At 43.5% G+C, this 27236-nt stretch overlaps 1 protein-coding gene across 2 annotated transcripts; it reads left to right on the top strand.

Moving 5' to 3' along the window:
• On the top strand, positions 1-27236 carry LOC129697856 (nucleoside hydrolase-like). 2 transcript variants are annotated; one of them, XM_055636526.1, is made up of 7 exons: positions 1-167; positions 2867-2965; positions 9343-9533; positions 10559-10738; positions 13254-13365; positions 14305-14441; positions 26577-27236. In XM_055636526.1, the coding sequence occupies exons 2-7, from the start codon at positions 2941-2943 to the stop codon at positions 26922-26924; spliced, it is 993 nt and encodes a 330-aa protein (XP_055492501.1). In that variant the 5' UTR covers positions 1-167; positions 2867-2940; the 3' UTR covers positions 26925-27236. The 2 variants fall into 2 exon arrangements, with proteins under 2 accessions (XP_055492501.1, XP_055492500.1); XM_055636525.1 differs by lacking the exons at positions 1-167; positions 2867-2965 and having other exon boundaries at positions 8919-9533.

Below are 27236 nucleotides of genomic sequence, written 5' to 3'. Positions count from 1 at the left end.
CGTGAACAGAATGTCCTATGATCAAACGTAGAAAGTTGCACACAGATGAAGTTCCTCAGTTAGAGGCTGCAGTTTTCCGGAGAAGATTAAACGAACTGAAGACCCGAGTGTGTACTTCACTTGCATTAAATTAAAAGAGGATCTATTTGGACAAAACACTTAACCTGGTGAGAGGAGTTACTTTTCTAATGGAATAATCGCCTAAGGCATTTAATTCAGTTGTACAAAATTATTTCCCGCTGGATTGTGTATATGTGCTCCAATGTTGTTTCAGTAACTTTAACAGGTTGAACATTTATTTGCATGGAAATTGATAACATTCTTCAAGCTAATGGACACTCACTTTCAGTTCTGATCTACCATCTACCTCATTGGCGACCATCGGACTATCTTTGATTGGACATTACTGGCTTTACCTTGCACTAAATGTTATACCCTTATCATGTATCTGTACACTGTAAATGGCGATTGTAATTATGTATTGTCTTCCTGCTGACTGCTTAGCGCACTGGTCAGTCTCTCCCTGATATTTTATTGCCTTCTTCTTTTCTACATTTTCAATTATTTTCAGGTTTGCTGAGTTAGACATTTTTTTAAATTTAGCCAGGAACTTTCCAGCTTTTGCAAACTGTTGAAACTGTGAGGCAGAATGTTTTATTTTCAATGTTATGTGTCATGCTCATTAAAAGTAATCTTATCTTTTCATTGACCCCTTCCGTTCAATGAGGATTGTTCTTTTTGCTAATTTTTGTACCGTTTATATTCATGTGTTTTCTCAAAGTAAATTGTTTGTTGAAATATTTCATAGTCATTGAGTCTTACAGTGTGGAAATAGGCCCTCCAGCCCAACTTGCCCACATATCCCACCTGCCTGCGTATGGCCCTTATCTCTCTAAACCAGTCATATCCATGTACCTGTCTAAATGTTTCTTAAACATTGCGATAGTACCTGCCTCAACTAACTCCTCCGACAGCTGCAAGAACGTGTAGCAATCAATAAAGGGTTATAGGCCTATTGCGAGTTTATGTACAGGGACATATCTACCCATGCACTGTATACTCGTATTTATACTTATGCATTTTAAACATGTATGTCATGTTTTATACTTTGGCAATATAACAATGTTTTTTTTTATCATGCCAATAAAGTTTTTAAATTGAATTGTAATTGTAATTTAAAATAGATGTGATGCACCAATTTCAGTCTACCAAAAGAAAATCATAATTTTGATTTTTGAAGTCCCATTAAATCATTTAAATGTTGTCTAAATTATGCATGAGGGAGTTTTAAATGGCTGTGCTTACTTGATTTAAATACAAGTACACATTCTCTTAGCCTGCTCTGTGTAGCCTTATGTGCAATTATAATTTGTGAATATTTCACAAATGAAAATAGAAGTACTATGCATGCTATTACATATTGTACCAGTACAAATTATATTAGTTAGGATGTAAATTTGTAATTTAGCCAAAGTGTTATTTATAAATAAATGTTATATTAAAAAGGAAAAAGAATACATGCAAATAGGCCTACCCCTTTGCTGCTTTGAAGACTTTGGTGAAGATGGGAGGTTCTTGTTCTTCCTCTTGAATGACCTGCGTTGGATAGATAGACGTTTCGGCAGATTAGGGATGACAAAGAGCCTTGGAACTGCATTCCAATTTAGGCTGTTCTTGGTCTGCTTGTTGGAAAACTGGTCAAGTTCGAAGTGTTCAGAACAAAGACGGCAGTCGTTTGACAAGTACACTGGAGTTCGGTGTAGGAGATCCTGTCGACGAGTATTCTGGACCCACTGTCGACATCTGAAATTACAGAAAATATCATATTGGATTCACTTATAAGAACAAATTTGATTATAACTACATGCTTGCAGAATGGATTATATATCACCATTGTTTTCAGGGGCGGGGAGAGACCTGTATATTGGGATGCATTTCTCCTCTAATATGTCGATTTACCTTAAATGTAGATGAGCTTATTAAAATCTTCTTACATGGATCCTTTTAGTATTTTCTTTCTATCCTCTTTTGGACCTAAGACACTAGCATGCATGCCTTACCCAAGAACAAAACCAAAAATGTACAGCATTGTGGTCATTACTTTATTGAATATTTGTTTATTATATAATATATTTGCGTGTAATACTGGTTATGCTGCTGCAAGTAAGAATTTCATTGTTCTATTTTCGGTACAAATGACAATTAAACATTCTGGTCCCTTGACTGTTTGAGATTAATTTCTTTAATTCCAGTCGAGATGTACAGCATCTACCAAATAAATATATGCGAATGTTAATTGTTTGCAAGAATCGTCAATGCAATACATGCCTGAATTCTGCAGTTATAAACCCTCTACGTAATCAATAAATCAGCCCATTTCTTTTCAAGTTCTTGAAGTGCTGGCGAACACTATTAATTGAATGAGCTGCCTTTCTTGCTTTGTTCCAAGCAGGTTCCAAGATGTATTTGTGCTTCATTATTCATCCTGGTTATTACCAAGATTCAGAATATAATGATTAAATATTTGACTGCCTTGAAAAATTGTTCAGAAAAATATATATTTATTGCACTCCTGCAGATTAATAAGCCGTCTTTCTTGCTTTCTTCCAAGTAGGTCCCAAGATGTATTTTTGCTTCATTATTGAACCTGATATTAGTACCAACGTTCAGAAAGTAATGATTAGAACTTTGCATGCTTTGAAAATTTGGTAAAATAAAAATGTATTTATTGCACTGCTGCGGATTTACTTTCCTTTTGTATAAAAGTATCGTCGCTTTTTCAGCCTCCACTTGTGTTTCATCGAACCTGGACACTACCTTTGTTCGGCAAAATAATCCCAGGTCGCTTCTGTTTATTTCCAATCAGCTTTGCAGACAGCAAGATCACGTGGACCTTCATCTTGCACCGGAGCTGAAACTGGCAACTGGCAACACCCAACAATGCAGCAAGCTGTGCCTCCGACTAGTGAGTAATGCTTAAAAAATAAATAAATACATTCTGTGGGTAAATTTCCCAGTCACGAGTTAGTAGCGATGGAAAACACCCCAGGAAGGAGGAGCATAGAAACATAGAAACATAGAAAAATAGGAACATAGAAACATAGAAAAATGCAAACATAGAAACATGGATGCAGGAGTAGGACATTCGGCCCTTCGAGCCAGCACCACCATTCAATGAACATGGCTGATCATGTAAAATCAGTACCCCGTTCCTGGCTTTTCCCCATATCCCTTGATTCCTTTACCCCTAAGCTAAATCTAACTCTTTCTTGAAAACATCCAGTGAATTGGCCTCCACTGCCTTCTGTGGCAGAGAATTCCACAGATTCACAACTCTCTGGGAGAAATTTATTTTCCTCGTCACAGTCCTAAATGGCCCACCCCTTATTCTTAAACAGTGACCCCTGGTTCTGGGATTCCCCCAACATCGGGAACATTTTTCCTGCATCTAGCCTGTCCAAACCTTTAAGAATTTTATATCTATCTATAAGATCCAAGTTATATCCAAGCATATCCAAGTTAAACTGTGCTGAACAAATATGGAACTCATTATCACACCGAGAGCCACTACAAGCCATAGGAAATAGGAGGTAGACAAAAATGCTGGAGAAACTCAGCGGGTGAGGCAGCATATATGGAGCGAAGGAATAGGTGACGTCTTGGGTTGATACCCTTTTTCAGACTGAAATAGGACAGCAGAAAGCCTTTGGGTCCAGTTTTTAATAAGATCATGGGTGCCTGATCTTAGCATTATATCCACCTTCCTGTATGTTTCCTATCACTCAACTCTCTGACAGCCCCCAAAGTATCTCATCAGCGGAGATGATGAATCAATGTACAGGGAGGAATTGAAACAACTAGTGAACAGGTGCGGCAACAACAATTTAGCATTAAACGTCGACAAAACAAAGGAGATGATTGTTGACTTCAGGAGGTCGCAGCCAAAACACACACCCCTCAACATCAGTGGCACCACGGTGGAGAGAGTGGAGAGCATAAAGTTCCTCGGAGTGCAAATTACAGACAGTCTCGCCTGGTCCTGGAACAACACTGGGATTGTCAAATGGGCCCATCAGCGACTGCACTACCTGGAGAAACTCAAAACAGGTCTCACTTCCCACCAACATCCTCAGGACTCTTCACAGGGACACGGTGGAGTCTGTACTCGCGTACTGCATAAACACTTGGTACTCCACCTGCAACTGCTCAGACAGGAAGGCTCTGCAGAGGGTAGTGAGGGGAGCAGAGAGGATCATTGGTGTCTCCCTACCCTCGGTACAAGAACTGTTCCAGAGCGCTGTCTGAAAAAAGCTCTGAGAATAGCTAAGGACAAACTGCACCCCCTCCACACACACCTGGATCTCCTGCCCTCAGGCAAGAGATACCGTAGCATCAAAGCCCGGACAACCAGACTGCTAAACAGCTTCCTGCCACAGGCTGTGAGGCTGCTAAACAGTCACTCCACCTGATTCTGCGGCTTTGCACTGATAATTTAATAACTGGGACTGGCCACTCAAATCAGCTGCCCTGGACATTTTAATGACTGTTTTTACTGTATTTTAATGTTGCTGTTTTACCTGCTTTTAATTATTTATCCTGTTTCATCAGGGACTGGGTTGTTTTTATTGTTTTATTATGTGTGAAATGTTTAAGATTTATGTGCGATGCTCCGGTATTCCCTGGGAAACGTCTTCTCATTTTGCACTGTACAACTGTTGCTTTGCAAGATGACAATAAAGGTTGATTGATTGATCTCTTATGCCATGATACATGGTGTTGGTAAAGGGAGACCTGGAGTACTTCAACAGTTTTGGTTTTACTTAAGGAGGGGTCTATTTGTATTGGGGCTTGCCCAGAAAGGCTTCATGAATCCTGGGATAGGGTTCCCTTGCAAGGACGAAAGGTGTCAGAGGTTATGGGGAGAAGGCAAGAGAATGGGGTTAGGAGGGAGAGGTGGATCAGCCATTATTGAATGGCGGAATAGACTTGATGGGCCAAAGAGCCCAATTCTGCTCCTATCACTTAAGATCTTAAGTTTAGTTTAGTTTAGTTTAATTTAGAGATACAACATGGAAACAGGCCCCAGTGCTGACCTGCGACCCCCACACACTAACATTATCCTACATACACTAGGGATCATTTACAATTATACCAAGCCAATTAACTGACAAAACTGTACATCTTTGGAGTGTAGGAAGAAACCCACACAGGTCATGGGGAGAACATACAATCTCCATACAGACCAGCACCTGTAGTCAGGATCGAACCTGGGTCTCTGACGTTATAAGGCATTAACTCTACTACTGCGCCACCTTACCGCCCTACAGGTTGAAGCCCAAGCTGGTGAAGGTTTCCTCAGAAGATAAACCTTTCATCCATTGGTTTGATCACAGTCATGTTGGATATTTCTCCATTGACTGGGGTTTCACTTTCCAATAATTTCCCCAGGAGAGATACAATTAGAAGCTAGTCTGAATAGGTGAATAACTAAACAAGGAGAGAGACACAAAACGCTGGTGTGATTCAGCGGGACAAGCAGCATCTCTGGAGAGAAAGGAATGGGTGATTTCAGGTTGAGTCCCTTGTTTACTGATATCCTGGTGGAACTAATCTCACCTCACCTTTGCCCATGGGATTCACATATTTTCTGCACAGAGAAAGGTACTAAAGATATGTTGCTCTGTGAGTCCACCACACATTATGTTGCACCAGAAGTTGGTCATTCACCAGAGTTGGGGTATTGGGTACAGAAATGAATTTCAAAAGACGAAGGTTCACTGATGAGATGTTAGTGAGGCAAAAAAAAAAAATTAAAATAAATTGGATAGGTATATGGATGGGAAAGGAATAGAGGGTTATGGTCTGAGTGCAGGTAGATGGGACTAGGGGAAAATAAGTGTTCGGCACGGACTTGTAGGGCTGAGATGTCCTGTTTCCGTGCTGTAATTGTTATATGGTTATAATTGTGAACACTCCCAGTCCCCTGCCTCACTGTCTGTCCTGCTAACCTATTGGGCTTGTAACTGGATGGGTGTCCCAAGAAGAGTAGTCAGTGGGGCTTGTCTTAAATTGGCAGAGAAACAGATGATCGGTGGAGGTTACAGAGTGTGTGGGAGGAGAAGTAGTAGGGAAACTGGAAAACCATGGTGTTATACAGCTGGCCACCATATGGCTCCAAATCCAAGGGACTTTCTGTCGGAAGCATACAGCTTGCACCAATTTCCTTTCAAGTCAAGTCAAGTCAAGTTTATTTGTCACATACACATACGAGATGTGCAGTGAAATGAAAGTGGCAATGTTCGCGGACTTTTGTGCAAAAGACAAACAACAAAACAACCAAACAAATTATAAACACAATCATAACACACATATTCTTTTACATAATAAATAATAGAAGGAAAAACGTTCTATAGAGTTAGTCCCTGGTGAGAAAGGCGTTTACAGTCCGAATTGCCTCTGGGAAGAAACTCCTTCTCAACCTCTCCGTTCTCACTGCATGGCAACGGAGGCGTTTGCCTGACCGTAGCGGCTGGAACAGTCCGTTGCAGGGGTGGAAGAGGGTTATGGTCTGAGTGCAGGTAGATGGGACTAGGGGAAAATAAGTGTTCGGCATGGACTTGGACTTTCCCATTTAGTATTGCTGAGATCTGGGATTTGGACTCTCGATGGCATGGGCAGAGGGCAGATCACTGAAACCAGCTCTATAATTTCCTAGTTGAAAATTCCAGTTGGGTTTTCCGGTTGGGTTAAAATATTAACTTATCAAAGGAACACAGTTCTAACCCTGAGACAAGCAGTTATAGTTGAACATTGTGTTTAGTTTAGTTTAGTTTAGTTTAGTTTAGTTTAGTTTAGTTTAGTTTAGTTTAGAGATACAGCACGGAAACAGGTCCTTTGGCCCACTGGATCTGTACCAGGGAGATCAGGTTGGTTAATGCGGATCGAGCGGAGGTGTTCAGCGAAACGATCGGCAAGCCTACGCTTGGTATCACCGATGTAGATCAGCTGACATCTAGAGCAGCGGATGCAATAGATCCCTGCACGGCAACACTATCCAATATACACTAGGGACAATTCGCAATTAGACAATGCCAATTAACCTACAAATCTGTACGTCTTCGGAGTGTGGGAGGAAATATGAGATCATGGAGAAATCCCAAGCAGGTCATGGGGAGAATGTACAAACTCAGTACAGACAAGCGCCCCTCGTCAGCACCCTGATGCTGTAAGGCACCAACTCTACCACTGTGCCACCGTGCCGTAGTTATTTAGGTGGTGGAGTAACTCAATGGGTCAGGCAGCATCTCTGGAGAACAAGAATAGGTGACTTTACAGAGAGGTTTGAATAGGGGTCTTGACATGCAATGTCACTATCCATGGCAGACAAAAATGCTGGAGAAACTCAATGGGTGCGGTAGCATCTATGGAGCGAAGGAAATAGGCAACGTTTCGGGCCAAAATCCTTCTTCAGACTGATGCAGGGTGGGGGGGTGGGAAGAAGAAAGGAAGAGGAGGAGCCGGAGGGCTGAGGGAGAGCTGGGAAGGGGAGGAGACAGCAAGGGTTACCGGAAATTGGAGAAGTCAATGTTCAAGCCGCTGGGGTGCAGAATGCCCAAGCGGAATATGAGGTGCTGCTCCTGCACATTCCGGTGGTGCTCACTCTGGCCATGGAGGAGGCCCAGGACAGAAAGGTCGGATTCGGAATGGAAGGGGGAGTTGAAGTGCTGGGCCACCGGGAGATCTAGCAATGTTACAAAATTTTGAGATTTAAAAAATCAAGTCTGCAATTTATCCCATCAGATAAAGCATAACAATAAGTTTAATTTGACACTTAATTCACTTTCATATCACAAGTAATAAAAAAGTTATGGCATTTTCATACTCGGAAATTAGCATCTTGTTCCCTATTGATTTTCTATGGACATAACAAAAAAGCTGTGATCGAGGACAGTCAAAAGCCCATAACCTTCTTAAAAATTAAGAGAACTGAATGAAATTTTCAGTAATCATAGATTGAAGCATTCTGAAACAAATATAAAATAATCTTACTTGGAAGACCTGAAATTAAAGCATATAATTAGTTAGTTACCCAATTGTAGCTAATTTCAAACTTCAATTACTAGATCTAAACATCTATCCATTTCTTAATAAATGATTAACATTTTTAAAGAGCCTAAGTGTCCAAATAATATTCACAAATAATTCACAATAAAACATGATTTTTAAATCTCATTTACATTAATTTATAGGCCAAATGGAAGGAATTTAGTGTTCAATTGCTGTAAATTAAAGTCAATTAAAATCGGCTTTCTAGTGGGTTCCTGTGGAACGCGCTGGTTTAGAACGTTCACATTGCAGTGGATTTGTGCCCTCAAATGCCCAGAAAAATACTGCGGGATATAAAGAGCCCAAAATGAACTATTCGCTATAGAAAACTTTATATACAGGGTTCTTAAGAAGCCCCTTTTAATGTAAAAATAAGGTACATACCTTTAATTGTTTGCTTTATAAAACCCTGGGGCTGCGAGAGGTCGCGGGTTTGGAGAGTGATTTTTAAACTACTATAACTATGATACAAGGCCATAAAAACTAATAATACCTTTTGCGACGGGGTCTTTCAGCGATTTTCCGTTAATGATTTACTAGGCTGAACATTTTCGATTGCAACAGCCTAGTAAAAATCGCGTTTTAAACCCGCCCCCTCTAAACAGCGCCAAAATCACACACACGGGGCTGGGACAGATTCTCAAACACGATTCAGGTAGGTTTTGTAACATACCTAGTAGATCAGGTTGGTTAATGTGGACCGAGCGGAGGTGTTCAGCGAAACGATCGCCAAGTCTACGCTTGGTATCACCGATGTAGAGCAGCGGATAATAATCTTATTTATATAGCGCATTTTTAGTCAACTTGCATTGACCCCAAAGTGCTTCACATAATTACATTACATTTACACACAGGCAAAGGTGGTTGAAGTGTCTTGCCCCAAGGACACAACGACAGTATGCACTCCAAGCGGGATTCGAACCGGCTACCTTCCGGTCGCCAGCCGAACACTTAGCCCATTGTGCCATCTGTCGTCCCGATGCAATAGATGAGGTTGGAGGAGGTGGAGGTGAACATCTGTCGCACCTGGAACGGCTGCCTGGGTCCTTGAATGGAGTCGAGGGGGGAGGTAAAGCGACAAGTGTAGCATCTGTTGCGGTTGCTGATGCTGCCTGATCTCCTGAGTTACTCCAGCACTTTGTGTGCTTTTGTGCATGATCCAGCATCTGCAGTTCTTTTGTTTCCACATTGTGTTGCTAAACATTGCCACATTTATTCCAAACTCGCTGTCTTTAGGTTGCCACCAGAGCAAGGAGCTATTTATCTTGGATGTGGATGTTGGCGTGGATGATGCCCTGGCGCTGATGATGGCTCTGGCAGCTCCCAACGTGCACATCCTGGCAATAACCTGCACTCACGGTAACACGGGCATCGACAACGTGTGCAAGAACGTGCTGCGTGTGCTGAAACTGTGTAACAGGATGGAGGTAGGTAGTCACGAGGAGCAGGCCGGGGACTGTGCCTCTCTGTTCAGCAACAACTCTGCCCATAGGAGAAAATAAAACACATGTAGATCCTCTTAAAATGGGTTAATCAATATATAGAGCGCCACCCAAGGGTGGCACGGTGGAGCAGTGGTAGAGTTGCTGCTTTACAGCGCCAGAGACTCAGGATCGATCCTGACCATGGGAGCTCTCTGTAACGAGTTTGTACGTTCTCCCTGTGATCGCGTGGGTTTCCTCCAGGTGCTCCACTTTCCTCCCACACTTCAAAGACGTGCAGGTTTGTAGGTTAATTGGCTTCTGTAAATCATCCCTAGTGTGTAAGATAGTACTAGTGTATGGGGTGATCGTTGGTCGGCATGGACTCAGTGGGCCGAAGGGCCTGTTTCCACGCTGTATCTCTAAAGCACATGGAAGGACTGCTCAGAAGCTGTTCCTGAATTTTTCTTTGATAGAGAGAAGCAGTGACACCAATGGAGACAGTCTTATAAATCCTTACCCACGTGGTGGGGTGTTAAAGTCACGGTGTTAGCACGAGAAGGTGGTTTTCCCCCCAACTAGAGGCTGAGTAGAGTGTGGTTAAATGGTAATCGGGACACTGGAATCCAGCTAACGTCTCCCTCAGTACCCTGATAAATCAGATCATATTTTACCATCTTATAGATTAGCACATGGCAATAATACTGAATCAGGGAAGTGCTTCAGTTTTGTTGCCCACCTGTTCTCTGGGCTGCTCACTGGCGAAGTAGCCTCATGGGGATTCTTGATTGGCAAGGTCGTCAAGGGTTATAGGGAGAAGGCAGCGTAATGGGATAGAGAGGGCAAGGTAGCTCAGCCACGATTGAAGGGCGAAGTAGACTCGATGAGCCAAATGGTGTACCTTCCGATGACTCGTGAACCTATGAGGGTCCTTTATGCCAAATTATATCATCTTTCTTGGCCTTTCATGATTGTTGGTGAGCAACGAACCCGATGCACGTGATATTTCTGACCATTTGTCCATGTTCCAGATCCCTGTCTACCGTGGAGCAGGCACCTCCCTCCTGGGTGTAGTCCATCACGCCTCAGAGTACCATGGGAAGGACGGCCTGGGCGATGTTCCCGATCCCGATGCTCCGGGTGTGGAGCATTTAAAGTCCGAACACGCAGTGAATGCCATGGCACGGATAGTTAATGAGTACCCCAAGCAGGTGAGATGTTTTGATCTCCTAATCTGAGGAAAGACATTCTTGCCATAGAGGGAGTACAGAGAAGGTTAATGAGACTGATTCCTGGGATGGATAAACTCGGTTTGTACTCGCTAGAATTTAGAAGATTGAGGGGGGATCTTATAGAAATTTACAAAATTCTTAAGGGGTTGGACAGGCTAGATGCAGGAAGATTGTTCCCGATGTTGGGGAAATCCAGAACAAGGGGACACAGTTTAAGGATAAGGGGGAAATCTTTTAGGACAGAGATGATGAAAACATTTTTCACACAGAGAGTGGTGAATCTGTGGAATTCTCTGCCACAGAAGGTAGTTGAGGCCAGTTCATTGGCTATATTTAAGAGGGAGTTAGATGTGGCCCTTGTGGCTAAAGGGATCAGGGGGTATGGAGAGAAGGCAGGTACAGGATACTGTTGGATGATCAGCCATGATCATATTGAATGGTGGTGCAGGCTTGAAGGGCCGAATGGCTTACTCCTACACCTATTTTCTATGTTTCTATCTATGTTTCTATGTACCGACATTTGGGAACACAAGACTTGGTAGTCAGTGGTAACATGCATAGAGTTTGAGCCCTTGCTTCTGACACGAATATGGGTAACTCGTGGTTTTAGCATTGTGGTGGGATGGTATTTGGAGCAGCATAGTGGCGCTGCTCATAGAGCTACTTTCTCATATATATCCAGTAAGTCCAGATGTATCCGACCTCAGTGCTCTCTGCATGGAGTTTGCACGTTCTCCCTAGGATTACATGCATTTCCTTTGAATGCTCCGACTTTCTCCCCAATCCCAATGAAGTACGGCCTGATTGATTAATTGGCCACTATTGTATAGGTGAGTACACAATCAGGGAATGGTTGACAGGAATGGGGAGCGGGTAGCACAAGATTGGGGTAAGTTCAGTGCAAATGATCGCTCGGTGTTTGGCATGAAGCTGGTGGGCTGAAGAACCTGTTTCAAAGTTGCATGACACTATTGTAAACACGCTCCGAAAGCTTAGTCTAGTTCATTAAAAACATTGACTCAAGCACTGGACCAATTAATCTTTATTTTTAGAACTAACACAAATTCCCCTATACAATACCTAAACCACTGCGGGTTCGATCCTTGTCTCTGCCTGGCTAAGCCCTTCAGCCTCGTGCAAGCAGTCACTGCCCAAAAGGTCACGCAGTCCCAAGTGCCCTTCCTGAAGATCTACACCGACCTAAATGGGGGCTACCTTTTATAGGTCCACGAATCTTGAGGGGCCGAACTACATAGGGGTGGTTCCCTTTACAATCCAATCAAACATATCAATTACATCAATACATTATTGACAGTTCCCCAATCCAATTATAGTCAGTCTTAAACAATGTTTCTTAAAGAAGCTTCTGGAAGGAAGCTAGTCAACTGAATAATGCAACATTTACCCTGGAACACAAAACAATTCTGCCAGGGCTTAACAGTCTGGCCAATCAACAAACAGCAGGGTATCTGTCTTGCAACATTATTTACATTATTTACAATCCCTTTGCAACTATCCAATCAAAGCATTTTAAGCTTCTTTGCAGAGTTGTTATACATTTTTATCAATTAGGAGGAAATTAGGAGAACACCTGGATCTTTCACCATTGTGCATATCAATCTAAGCTCAGACTGGCCGGAGCCATCCACAGCCTGTATATTTCCACTGACAAAAGTTAAGTAATTCTGACAAATGCAGGGATCCTCTATTTTATGATGTGTTTAATTTGGTCAATATTAACACTATCACCTCTGAATGAAAAGTGGAGGATTTTCATAGACAATTGAAAGAGAGAAGCAAATGACAGAAAACTTGCAATGGGGAGGCTTTGGTTGAAAACCATTTTAAGTCAAGTGCATCCGAACCACTTCATGGAAATCTTTCCTCAACTGCGGTGGCACGGTGGCGCAGTTGTAGAGCTACTGCCTTACACCACCAATGACCAGGGTTCGATCCTGACTATGGGTGTTTGTCTGCACGGAGTTTGTACGTTCTCCCCATGACCCTGCGTGGGTTTTCATCGACATCTTCGGCTTCCTCCCACTCTCCATAGACATGCTGGTTTGTAGGCTAATTGGCTTGGTATAAATGTAAAATTTTCCCTAGTGTGTGTAGGTTAGTGTTAATGGGCGGAGATTGTTGACCGATGCAGACTCAGTGGCCGATAGGCCTGTTTCCGCACTGTATCTCGAAACTAAGACAAGAATATTTGAATGTCCCAATTTCAATTTAAACTACCGTCATTGATTTTCTTGAAAGGATTTGAGCTCTCGAACATCTCTAACATCAGATGTTTGTATTAGTTGAAGTTGAACAGATTACATTGTGCCAAAGTATCAATGAAATTTGCAAATGTCTGCAATAAACTGGAATGTCTACAAATGCGATTGCAGTTTTGAATTCCCTAAACTAAATGAGATCTTTATAATTGAAATAAACAAAGCAATTAATATTTCACCGTTACATTACTAAGTCCTTTCTCTTCCTCTTGTAGGTCACTCTTGTTGCACTTGGACCCCTGACCAACGTAGCCCTGGCTGCCAAGTTAAACCCCACCTTTCCTTCAAAGCTGAAGGGTTTGTACATCATGGGTGGAAACATGGAAGGTATGCTCAGATCCTGCTTTACCACACTGTCCGAAGAGACATTATTGATGAAACCAACTACTCACCTTCCCTATAGCACATTACTGCCTTACTACACACTCCACACAAGTTCAACAACTTCAGATAAAGAGCACTTCCTACATTCCCATTTCAGTCCTTCAACATTCCTTACAGTGTCTGGATAATTGCTTTGTAATTTCACCCACTCTGGAACTTAGTGATCTCGCACGAACCAAACCTTTGTCATTTAACCTCTCCTGTTTTCCAATTTATCCAATTTTTTGTGTCTAGTTCTGTCCTTCTCTGGTGCACAAATCTAAATTGACAGATAGATTCTCCTTTCCAATGAAACATTAACTCTGTTTCTCTCCCCACAGATGCTGCCTGACCTACTGAGTGGGCACGCATATTGTCGCCTGATTCCAGTATCTGCTATATTTTGTTTTTGTCGGTACTCTGATACATGTACTGCATGGACAGCCCATAGTACTTGTCTGGCAGTAAGGCAGGAAGACAGGGCCAGAGTTTGCCTTGTTTAGTTGATTTGGAAAAATACATGGAATTATTATCCGTCCTTGTAATTATATTCCGTAACAGTGCAGGGAATCTTAGGAGTGAATGTCTGTGGTGTGAAAGGACTGTACCCAGTTCAACTCCAACCCATAACCAAAAGTCCCTATTGGAACATAAGACCAGGTGAGGTACCAAGGAGTTAAATCCACATCTGGAGCAACCTGTTATCATAAGCTCAAAAATATCATGTGATAGGAGCAGAATTAGACCATACAGCCCATCAAGTCTACAGTCATTAAAATCCATTCGGCCCATCAAGTTGTCATTAAGGTCTTGCCAAATGATTCACAGATGATGCAGCTATTAGGTTGTGTGTTATGTCAATATTTTACACTCAAGCATTAACTCCCCTGCTTTTATTTCCAGCCAGAGGGAATGTGAGAGTCTGCGGCGAGTTCAACTTTGTCACAGACCCAGAAGCGGCTTCCATGGTGCTGAGCCACTTCACTTGTCCCGTGTACATCGCCACCTTGGAGTACTGCCTCCGCCATCATCTGTCCTGGGTATGTTGTGTAGGAGCAGCTTCAGAGCAGTCATGGCACTTGGGGAATGGTAGCCTAGTGCTATGTTATTCAGATAAGCTCCAGAGGCAAGGTTACTGGTCCAGGACATGGGAGTTTGAATCCCACCATGATAATTGACAAATTTGGATTCAGGTAATGAAAAAATAATATGAAACTAGACTAAGTGGGACCAGTTAGGTCCCATGTTCACACGGGAGGGCTGGTCCTCCGACGCAATATTCACCAAATTCAAATCAATGTTCCTACCATTTCAAGCAGGATGCAAGGCCACCAAATTCAAGTGCAGTTTCATACCACTTTCAGCAGGGTGCAAGGCCACCAAATTCAAGTGCAGTTTCATTCCACTTCAAGCAACCTGCAAGGCTACCAAATTCAAATGCAGCTTCATATCATTTCATGCAGGGTGAAACCACCATAAAACCACTGAAAACACCAAACTCACGTTTCAGTAGACATTCAGTGTGTCAGTTGATTCACAGCTCAGACAGAGTTGTGACGTCTCCCTCCCCCATCATGCAGAGATTGAGCCACACCCATACTTCCGGTTTTTATAACCCCTCCCCCTCCCACCGGAAAAGGTGTGACTTTCATAGCGTGATTGACAGGAGATATTTTTTAAATGCTAATAACACTTTTAGTTTTCATTGATGGGAAGAATTATCTGCACCTGCTCAGCAGAGGGGGGACTAAGTAAGATGGCCAAAAATCACAGCCGTAAGTGGTAGCATTTTATCTAAAATCAATATACAGTGCAAACAGGAAGTAAGTGTATTTGCAGCAGTGCCTTTTAACTTCAAGCCAAAGCATCCAAGCCACCATTTGCAGTATATAATGCCTTTTAAGTTCAAGCCAAAGCACCCAGGCCACCATTTGCAGTAAGTAGTGCCTTTCAACTTCAAGCCACCATTTGCAGTAAGTAGTGCCTTTTAACTTCATGCCACCATTTGCAGTAAGTAGTGCCTTTCAACTTCAAGCCAATATACCCACGCCATCATTTGCAGTGTAGTGCCATTCAACTTCAAGCCAAATCACCCAAGCCACCATGTGCAGTAAGTAGTGCCTTTCAGCTTCAAGCCAAAGCACCCAAACAACCATTTGCAGGCAGTGCCTTTTTACCTCGAACAAACCATATTTTCATTTTCAAACCACATTAAGGGTACTCACAGTTGTGTAAACATTTGTTCAGTGTTATTCAGAGCTCAGTGAGACGTGACGCTTGGCTTCATCCATATTGCAGAGACTGTATGAGTCACACCACTTCCTGGTTTTATAGTCCCTCCCCCTCCAGCAGGGGCAGCAGAGAGAATGGTGACTTGTACTTTCAACTTCAAGCCAATTCACCCACGCCACCTTTTGCAGTAAGTAGTGCCTTTCAACTTCAAACCAAAGCACCCAAGCCACCATTTGCACTTAGTGCCTTTCAACTTCAAGGCAAAGCACCCAAGCCACCATTTGCAGTAAGTAGTGCCTTTCAACTTCAAGCCAAACCACCCAAGCCACCATTTGCAGTAGGTAGTGCCTTTCAACTTCAAGCCAAAGCACCCGTCACAATTTGCAGTAAGTAGTGCCTTTCAACTTCAAGCCAAAGCACCCAAGCCATAATTTGCGGTAAGTAGTGCCTTTCAACTTCAAGCCAATATACCCACGCCATCATTTATAACCATATAACCATATAACAATTACAGCACGGAAACAGGCCATCTCGACCCTTCTAGTCCGTGCCGAACACATAATCTCCCCTAGTCCCATATACCTGCGCTCAGACCATAACCCTCCATTCCCTTCCCATCCATATAACTATCCAATTTATTTTTAAATGATAAAAACGAACCTGCCTCCACCACCTTCACTGGAAGCTCATTCCACACAGCTCCCACTCTCTGAGTAAAGAAGTTCCCCCTCATGTTACCCCTAAACTTCATCCCTTAATTCTCAAGTCATGTCCCCTTGTTTGAATCTTCCCTACTCTCAGTGGGAAAAGCTTTTCCACGTCAACTCTGTCTATCCCTCTCATCATTTTAAAACCCTCTATCAAGTCCCCCCTTAACCTTCTGCGCTCCAAAGAATAAAGCCCTAACTTGTTCAACCGTTCTCTGTAACTTAGTTGCTGAAACCCAGGCAACATTCTAGTAAATCTCCTCTGTACGCTCTCTATTTTGTTGACATCCTTCCAATAATTAGGCAACCAAAATTGTACACCATACTCCAGAATTGGCCTCACCAATGCCTTGTACAATTTTAACATTACATCCCAACTTCTATACTCAATGCTCTGATTTATAAAGGCCAGCACACCAAAAGCTTTCTTTACCACCCTATCTACATGATATTCCACTTTCAGGGAACTGTGCACAGTTATTCCCAGATCCCTCTGTTCACCTACATTCTTCAATTCCCTACCATTTACCATGTATATGGTAAATTTTCAGTGTAGTGCCATTCAACTTCAAGCCAAAGCACCCAAGCCATCATTTGCAGTAAGTAGAGCCTTTCAACTAAGCCAAAGCACCCAAGCCACCATGTGCAGTAAGTAGTGCCTTTCAACTTCAAGCAAAACACCCACGCCACCATTTGCAGTATGTAGTGCCTTTCAACTTGAAGCCAAAGCACCCAAACAACCATTTGCAGGCAGTGCCTATTTACTTCAAACAAACCATATTTTCATTTTCAAATCACATTAAGGGTACTCACAGTTGTGTAAACATTTGTTCATTGTTATTCAGAGCTCAGAGAGACATGACCCTTGGCTTCATCAATATTGCAGAGACTGAGTGAGCCACACCACTTCCTGGTTTTATAGTCCCTCCCCCTCCCTCCAGCAGGGGCAGCAGAGAGAATGGTGAATTTTTTTTAAACATTAATAACTCTCTGATTTGTCATCGATGGGAAAAATCCTCCGCACCCGTAAGGCGGAGGGGGGCTCTGAGCGAGGTGGCCAAAAATGACGGCGGTAGGTGGCGGCGTTCTGTCGGAAATCGCAGCACAGTGGGCCAAAAGCGGTCAAGATCAGAGATTTAGTAATATAGATTATTAGCTAGTATGGTGACCATGGTCAGGACTGGATTGTTGTCGATATCCAAATGGTCCAATTACTGTAGTTTGTCTATGAGGTTGGCTGTTTCCTATTTTCTCTCCCCCACTCCTTTCTTAAGAAGGGGGCTCAGAATTTGCTCCCCTTCAATCCACAAGAACAATTCCAGATCAGTACAATGTTGTAAGTTTATAAAATACTGTGTCCATTATCTCTTTAGCCATGTCTTTCAAAACTCTGGAATGTGGACCATGGGGTCTTTGGGATTTATCATCTTATTGTTTCACCAACTAGTAACTTTTCTTTAGTTTTAGTTTATTTTATTTTATTGTGTACCGAGGTACAGTGAAAAACTTGTTTTTGTTGTGTGCTGTGCAATCAGCGGACAAACTGTACATGATTACATCAAGCCGTTCACAGTGTACAGATACTGGATAAAGGGAATAATGTTTAGTGCAAGATTAAGTCCAGTAATGTCCGATTAAAGATAGTCCGAGTGTCTCGAATGAGGTCGATGTAAACTAATTTCCTTCAGTTCCTCACACTCACAAGAGCCTTGGTTTCTCTGGTTTTGTATTTGCATCGTCTGTTGTTTCTCCATTGCTATTTCCTTATTTCCTTTTATAAAACCTCCCCTCTCTGCAAGCGACCCAGATTTGCCCTGACTTTATCTTTCATTTTTTACACTACCATGGAAATTCTTACATTCCATTTTTTATCTTTCTTGACATCTTACTTTCAAAGTCTACATTGCTTTTCTTGCTCCCATGTTGCTGAATTCTAAAATACTACCTGTCCTCAGGCACATTGCTGGTCAAGACAACTTTATGCTGCATCTCTCCTGCATTTAACACTGCCTGCAATTTCTCTAGTCAGTCAGTCAGTCGAACATGACTAGGTGTGGCACAGCCGACTATAATTAAATGGTAGACACAAAATGCTGGAGTAAGTCAATGGGATAGTCAGTGAATGGGTGACATTTAGGGGTGAGACTCCATCCACGGACCCCGACAGCCTTTTCAGGTGAGGCAGAGGATCACTTACACCTTCTCCAACCTCATCTACTGTATCCACTGTCCCAGGTATATCGTATATCGGTGAGACCAAACGCAGGCTCGGCAATTGTTTCGCTGAACACCTCCACTCAGTCTGCCTAAACCTACCTGTTCTCCCGGGTCCTCAACACTTTATCTCCCCCTCCCATTCCCACATTGACATTTTTGTCCTGGGCCTCCTCCATTGTCAGAGTGAGGTCCAGCGCAAATTGGAGGAACAGCGCCTCATATTTGGGCAGCTTACACCCCAGTGGTATGAATATTGACTTCTTTAACTTCATAACCCTTGCTTTTCCTCTCTCTCCATCCCCTCCCCTTCCCAGTTCTCCGACCAGTCTTACTGTCTCCGACTACATTTTATCTCTGTTTGCTTTGTTGTTACCTTCTCCCAACTAACAATGATCTATTCTACATTTTTCTTGATCTCCATTCCCTTTGTCCTGTTTTCACACCTTATTCTTCCTTATCTATGCACCTCCCACACCCCTGACATCAGTCTAAAGAAGGGTCTCAAACCGAAACGTCACACATCCCTTCTCCCATCAGAGATGCTGCCTGTCCCCCTGAGTTACTCCAGCATTTTGTGTCTATCTTCGATTTAAACCAGCATCTGCAGTTCCTTCCTACGTGTAATTTTACTTCGGAGTCACGTGAGTGATTCCGTGAAGAACCCAGCTCTACTGCGCATGCGGCATTACGCACAGCTGTGCAGAACGCGGCCAGCGGGAGTCGGGCTAGCTCCCGCATCCAAGGACGAGAGGTAAGTACTTACCTTAATCGGGCCTTGTGGTTTTTTGCTCCAGGGGGAGCAAAGTAGAGAGGCATGGTGAGCGGCCCCGTTTCGACTCCAGCGTGGAGCCGACAGTGGACGGGGAAAAGGCGCTACCCGGACCGCAAACGCTGCAGACCGCTGCAAGGAGCTGCGCTAATGCCGGTCCGCTGAACAGCTGTTTGGTAACAGCAGCGGCCCGGCGGGAAGGTTTAAAAAACTCGACCGGCAGCCCTGCAGACTCCTGACAAAGAGAATCGCCGCCCGGGAACCGCCACAATGCCGCCTGGAAAACGGCAGGCAGCCTCTACATACAGGTAAGAGAAAAATCTTCCCAATTCAACAGGTTCTACAGGAGCCAACTTCCTCCAAAACTGGAACAGGTTGGAGACAGCGAAAATAAGTATGTCTGTCTCCCCAAGCCAGAGGAGGTCATGGAGTTCACCTCCAGGAATAAAGGGGCACTGGCTGAATGCCAAGGGAGCTGACTCCTACCCCAGTGCTATTGCACTAGCCATCTCCCTTGTCGAGGGATTGATGCAACAGCGGAGTTTGAGCTATGCCTCCTCCAATTTATAGCACACCCTTTTGCTCCCTCTTTTGAGGCTAGCTAAGGAGGCCAGGGCTGGGCTGGCTTAAACGCTGGGCAGGCGGACGAGAACAGCAGTATGCCAGGGGAGCAGGATCAGGAAGAGCTACTGGGTGTCGTGGGCCACTACATGGCTCCTCCACGCGACCATCTTCCCAACAAAAGCCCTGCAGGAGCAGGCCTTTCCAGAGGCAAATCCGCAGGCAGCTGGGTCAGCAGACTCGCAGATTCTACAGAAGGGCAAGATGTTACCGCCTTTGCTCGCCTTTTCCACGGATTATACTCTCCCAGGATGAGACTATCCCATTGCACTACCAGGGTGCTGACGCCTAAGATGTTCCCAAATTTGGGATACTCGACTGAACAATGGTGCATATAGACCTGCCCGCAACCCCAAATATATGGGGCTATGCAAACCGCTGCTGCGGGACGAGAGGCAGCTAAACCTGTGCGCCTCATGAAGGCAGGCCATGGAACGAGCAGGACATCGCATCCAACACCCAGCTGGCAGAACCCCTCGGCATCCACCAGCGATATCAAACAAGGACTGGTGAAAGCCTGGCGACCGCTTCACATTACCCCCAAAGTTCTTTTTAGACGGGGCCCAGAGCGGAGCCGTGGGAAGATGCGCCGCCCCACCGACAGCACCAGCATACCAGCAAACTACGCCTTCATGAAAAAACAAACATGGAGGTAGGTAGTCTGGTTCCTCCCAGTTTACACTAAACAAGGGTGTTCTACTAACTGCGTGGGGGGGCATTTACACTTGTGGATAAAGCATGGGATGCTGTCACAAATAACTAAAATATACTCAACAGTATTAGAGGATAAAAACGAATTCAAATTGGGCATATTACCGCCAGTTCAGCAATGCGCCCAAAGGGCATTTTCTCCCTCTAAGAAAAGAGAAGTGAGAAGGTCAAGCTGAACTAGAAAGGCTCATTACTAAACGGATCATGGGAGTAAACATGAACCATTGGAATTTGTATCGAATATATTCACCAAAACTACAAAAGATGGTGAATGTAGCATCATCATTGATCTAATATCACTAAATAAATCTGTTGAGTATATACACTTTAAGATGGAGACGGGTTTTTGTCACTGCCAGACATCTGATCTCCCAAGGATACCTATGGGGAGCATTGATATGGAAGATGCTAACTATCTTATACCCATACACTAGGATCATTATAGATACCTAAAAATTTTTACCTGGATAATGGATATCCCGGTTAGGGCAACCATGGGAGCATATAGCATTCCCTATGGTCTAACCTCAGCCCTAAACTATTATAAATGGCCATGAAAATATTAAGAAAACAAGCATAATCATGGCATATATTGGATGATATCCTCATATTAGGGGAAACAAAGGAATTAGCTGTGGCAGCAGTTCTAGCTACGAAACAGCTCCCTAAAGCTGAAGTTTATCCCACGCCCAGATAAACCAGAATTGAAGCGTTAACTACCAAGGATTATCTGGGCTTCAATAATAATTCCGTCCATATGACTGTTACTTTGCCAAGGTACTTGGGTCACTATAATCAAATCATGAATGTACCCACTGAAGCTATATCACAATTAAGGTGGTGGGCAGACATATATTTGGCATAGTTTTCAGCCCTATTATCATCACCAATCCCAACTTGGTTATTAAAAAACCGATGCCAGTACTTTAGGCTGGGGAGCAACTAAACTCCATATCCAGCACAGGTAACAGATGGACCAATTCACAAACATCGTTACTACACATACCGGGCATCAACTACTTGGGATTGGTGATCGCCTATTGGGCTAAAAAGCATATGCATTTCAAATGCAGCACGTACATATGTGGTTACGGATTGATAATACTATGGTGGTGGCTTATATCAACCATATGGGGAGCATAATAATCATTATTGTGCAACAAATTGGTCAAACAAATCTGGCAATGGTGTGTCAAAAGACATTTTAACTATCAGCTGCCTATGTCCTAGGAAGCTAGAACACAGTGGGAGACACCATGTCACGGGGTAAAATCTATGATTACATTGAATAGATGTCAAACCCAAAATATCTGCTAAAGTTATTAAGCAGTTTGAAAGCCAGATATCAATTTGGTTGCACAAGACGGAATCACCAGTAACCCATGTATGTGACTTAGGAACCAGATTAGAGGCAGCAGCGATAGATGCCTATACGCTGGAAGGGGGAATTTCTGCTTTGCCTTCCTCCCTTCTGCCTCATCAGACGGGCACTTCGCAATACAGATGGGATCTGTCTCCGAGATATTGAACGTGCCCGACCGGCCTACACAGCCATGGTTCCCAGTTCATCACGACACGGTGGGCGAGTCACCTATGGATTTCCCTAGTGGACCATGGTTGCTGACTCAACCCAGTATCAGGCACAAGCCACCCATGCCAGGGAAACATCAAACTCATGGGTGCAGGTTTTGAATAGACCTTACCAGGGACTGGGATTATCCAAAGGAACCATTACCACCATGTCGGCATCCCTGCGAACAGTCACTAAAAGCTAACATGGGTAAAATACTGCCACGACGCAGGGACAACGAACTATTCAACCACTGACGTATTGGAGTTCCTGGAACATCTACACCATGACTAAAAGGTGAGTTACAGTGCCGTAAATACAGCATGGAGCGCCTTATCTGCTTATCTAAAACAGCATGTCAGCAGAGCATGGGATCCCATCCACTGAAGGTAAACTTATGAAGGGCAACTATAATATAAGCCCCAAACACCCAGGTATATACCCATGTATGGGATATTGGTGTGATATTGACATGTCTCAGAGAATGGCACCAGCCAGATCCCTCAGCTTGCTTAATCTATGTTTTAAAAAACGCTCATGCTTATGGCTCTCGTACACGCTCACAGAGTCCGGTCACTCCATAAACCAGACTGGATAACATGGTGATTACCCCAGACGCATCACGTTCATATTTAGGTCTGGTAAAATCTAACTCGCAGGTATATGGGACTAGGCGAGATTATGAGTTCGGCACGAACTAGTAGGGTCGAGATCGCCTGTGTTTTCCGTGCTGTAGTCGTTATATGGCTATATGGACCAGGAACGCCCAATTTACTGGTGGGATTCCGGGCCTACCCACCAGAGTCCAGGTTGAGTGTGGTGACCCATCTACTACTATATATAGACACAACCCACAATCTTAGAGGGAGAGGAAAGCCTATGGGTCAACCACAGTAACCCAAGACGGGGTACGAGCCAAACCACTCCAAAGTGGCTCAAACAGGTACTGAAAGCTGCCGGAATAGATAATAATACATTTAATCCCATTCCACTAGGGCAGCATTGGTATCAGCGGCTGAACGAATGGACATCCCGGTTGACCACATTTTCAATACAGCAGAATGGTCAAGGGAACGGCGTTCTGAACATTTTTTATTATAAACCGTTGATAAACCTGATTTAATTGCAGGAGAATATTACAAACTGCAATATTAATTTAAGCTCAGAGGAGCTCTTTTATGTTGTTATTGTTAACAAATACCTTTCTGTTTCTTTTGAAAGCAGATCCACTGGTTGATTACGATAACACTTCCTCCCTCATAAACTTCGGCAGTGAGTGAAATAAAAACTGTTACACGGTTTGAAATCACAGACCTTTGAAGTCTTCACGGAATCACTCACGTGACTCCGAAGTAAAATAGTTAGATTAAACGAGTACTTACCAGTATGAAGTTTGATCTGTATTTTATGAGGAGTTACGGTGAGGGATTAAGTGCCCGCCGCTCCCACCCTCATTATATAGATCAAACTAATAAACTGATGTCTCGTGATCTTTACTATCTTACTTCAAATATTGTGTCTATCCTGTGATTTCACACCGCTGCTTCGAAGTATGCCGCATGCGCAGTAGAGCTGGGTTCTTCACTTAATCCCTCACCGTAACTCCTCATAAAATACAGATCAAACTTCATACTGGTAAGTACTCGTTTAATCTAACTATTAAATGATAATCTGCACTGCAGTACAAACAATAACATTGCACAAAGCGGATTATTGTGCGAAATGGCAATGTTAATTTGAGGCACAAGAGACTGCACATGCTGCAATCTTGAGCAATAAGCTGATAATGAGCATAGGCTGAGGGAGGAACTCAGCGGGTCAGGCAGCATGTGTGGAGGAAAATGGACAGATGATGTTGTGGGTTAGGATCCTTCTTCATTCTGATAATCAAAGCTGTTAATTGGCTGAAGATGGTTCTCATAGAAATATAGAAAATAGGTGCAGGAGTAGGCCATTCGGCCCTTCGAGCCTGCACCGCCATTCAATATGATCATGGCTGATCATCCAACTCAGTATCCTGTACCTTCTCGACCTGAACTGTCACCCATTCATCCACTCCAGAGATGCTGCCTGTCCCGTTGAGTTACTCCAGCTTTTTCTGTTTATCTTCTGTTAATTCTTAAATTAGGTTCAACGTGAATGAGAAAATATGGTTTAGTCTGACAGAAAAATGCAGAGTAATTAGCAACAATTCAATTGATGTTACCATAAAGAGCAGATAGAATGACCAACGTTTTCTTGGCTGAAGGATGTGAATCATGGTTTGGGAATTAAAGATTTTAAGATTGGACTCAGTTATTCAATTATGGGGACAACTTGCAGAAGGTATGATTTTTGTTGAAAAAGTGCCGTTGTACCAGGTTACCAACGTGGTAATATAACCATATAACCATATAACAATTACAGCACGGAAACAGGCCATCTCGGCCCTTCTAGTCCGTGCCAAAAACGTATTCTCCCCTCGTCCCATCTACCTGCGCTCAGACCATAACCCTCCATTCCTTTCCCGTCCATATAACTATCCAATTCATTTTTAAATTATAAAATCGAACCTGCCTCCACCACCTTCACTGGAAGCTCATTCCACACAGCTACCACTCTCTGAGTAAAGAAGTTCCCCCTCATGTTACCCCTAAACTTATGTCCCTTAATTCTCAAGTCATGTCCTCTTGTTTGAATCTTCCCTACTCTCAGTGGGAAAAGCTTATCCACGTCAACTCTGTCTATCCCTCTCATCATTTTAAAGACCTCTATCAAGTTCCCCCTTAACCTTCTGCGCTCCAAAGAATAAAGACCTAACTTGTTCAACCTTTCTCTGTAACTTAGTTGCTGAAACCCAGGCAACATTCTAGTAAATCTCCTTTGTACTCTCTCTATTTTGTTGACATCCTTCCTATAATTAGGCGACTAAAATTGTACACCATACTCCAGAATTGACCTCACCAATGCCTTGTACAATTTTAACATTACATCCCAACTTCTATACTCAATGCTCTGATTTATAAAGGCCAGCACACCAAAAGCTTTCTTTACCACCCTTTCCACATGAGATTCCACCTTCAGGGAACTGTGCACAGTTATTCCCAGATCTCTCTGTTCAACTGCATTATTCAATTCCTTACCATTTACCATGTACATCCTATTTTGATTTGTCCTGCCAAGATGTAGCACCTCACACTTATCAGCATTAAACTCCATCTGCCATCTTTCAGCCCACTCTTCCAACTGGCATAAATCTCTCTGTAGACTTTGAAAATCTACTTCATTATCCACAACACCACCTATCTTAGTATCATCTGCATACTTACTAATCCAATTTACCACACCATCATCCAGATCATTGATGTACATGACAAACAACAGTGGACCCAACACAGATCCCTGTGGCACCCCACTAGTCCACTAGTCACTGGCCTCCAACCTGACAAACAGCCATCCACAATATATCAGTAGGAATAACAATTACACCCAGCATGTTGTTAATAATGGGGATTCAGGATGAGAAGTACAGTCAGGGAATGTTATGTAGAGAGATGAACAGGAAGGGTTCCTGCCTGAAACTGTCATGATATTTCCAAATCAACGAGAACAAAGGGGGACCATTGTGGACTGAATGGAACACTTTGTAACTTGGTCGCCGCCTATACTGTATGTGGCAACTCTTTGTATACTTGTGTATGCAAAGCAAAGAATCTCACTGTGACAAATCACACATGCGATATAAAGATACATAGACAATAGATGCAGGAGGAGGCCATTCGGCCCTTGGAGACAGCACTGCCATTCAATGTGATCATGGATGATCATCCACATTCAGTACCTGCCTTCTCTCCATAACCCTTGATTCTGCTAGCCCTAAGAGCTCTATCTAACTCTCTTTTGAATTCATCCAGTAAATTCTTCTTAGGCCGCCTTCGGTCATTTCTGCCCATGGGTGTCTCCATGGTGCTATTTCCTATATGGTGGACGCCTGAGCATGACTTTTTTTAATGTGAGGAGACTTGTGCACAGGCAGCCACCACACGGTCCTTGACAGATCTGGGTCAGGATCCAGTGGCATAGTCCAAGATGTCCGGAGACCCTTTTCTGTTGCAGCTTTCATCCACTTTCCCAGCCGTTGTGACGTTCCACTAAGGTCAGCCATCGTCCTCCGCCTGTTCCACCATTGAGGTCTTGGTTGGATTGCTCTTTGTCAGAGACCTCCCCCTCGACCTTACCGCCATGGGTGGCCCAACCAGGAGCGTAGCTCCAGACGGCATCGCTCTTAGGATCTCAGGTCCACACAAGTTTCTCCACCACAACAAGGTGGCAATCCAGTAACTGATAATAATGTACCATTCATTCACAGGACTTTTACAAAAAGTGGGTGAATCAAGACAGTGCAAAGGCTCGGTTCATGAAGAAGATATCTGCACATACTGCGGACTACAGCCACGAAGGCGAAGGTGGCAAGGCCTTGCTGTTTGGAAGCGGCTTTGTGTGCTGTGATTCATTCGCAATATCTGCTGCCATTGATGACTCGGTGGTGAAGGAGCGCGCCCAGTATGGGGTGAGTGTGGAGTTGCACGGATCACTGACCAGGGGCATGATGGTCGTGGACACTCTCGACATCCTGAAGCTCCCACACAAAGCCACCGTCTTCCTGGAATGTGACATGGAGAAGTATAAGCAGCAGCTGATTAACGCCCTGAAATAAGATGCAGTACGTCCCACACGGAAGAACATAAAGTGCCAGAGTTACAATTATACACGATGCAAGCGCTTACGCCTATAAAATTTATGTTTCAATAAAGAGCTATTAACACATTAAAAATGGGGTATTCAATGCTAACAATAACTCATTCGGTGTCTGAGACGGGCCGGCAAGATCATCAAAGACCCCTCCCACCCTAACCATGGACTGTTTGCCCTCCTCCCATCAGGGAGGTGGTACAGGAGCCTCAGGTCTCATACTAGTAGGATGAGGAACAGCTTCTACAACAACACAATCACATTGCTGAACTCGGAG

The sequence above is a fragment of the Leucoraja erinacea genome, chromosome 6 (genome assembly GCF_028641065.1).
Source record: "Leucoraja erinacea ecotype New England chromosome 6, Leri_hhj_1, whole genome shotgun sequence".
NCBI classification, from domain to species: Eukaryota; Metazoa; Chordata; class Chondrichthyes; order Rajiformes; family Rajidae; genus Leucoraja; species Leucoraja erinaceus.
The sequence above is the reverse complement of the archived record's forward strand: the minus strand, read 5'-3'. Positions and strand labels throughout refer to the sequence as shown.

Bases quoted from the DNA above. Each gene is read 5' to 3' on its own strand.
- LOC129697856 (XM_055636525.1), top strand. From the start codon at position 9,261: ATGATCCAGCATCTGCAGTTCTTTTGTTTCCACATTGTGTTGCTAAAC. The intron at 13,366-14,304 runs GTATGCTCAGAT...TTTTATTTCCAG, and splicing joins CATGGGTGGAAACATGGAAG to CCAGAGGGAATGTGAGAGTC. The intron at 14,442-26,576 runs GTATGTTGTGTA...ATTCATTCACAG, and splicing joins TCCGCCATCATCTGTCCTGG to GACTTTTACAAAAAGTGGGT.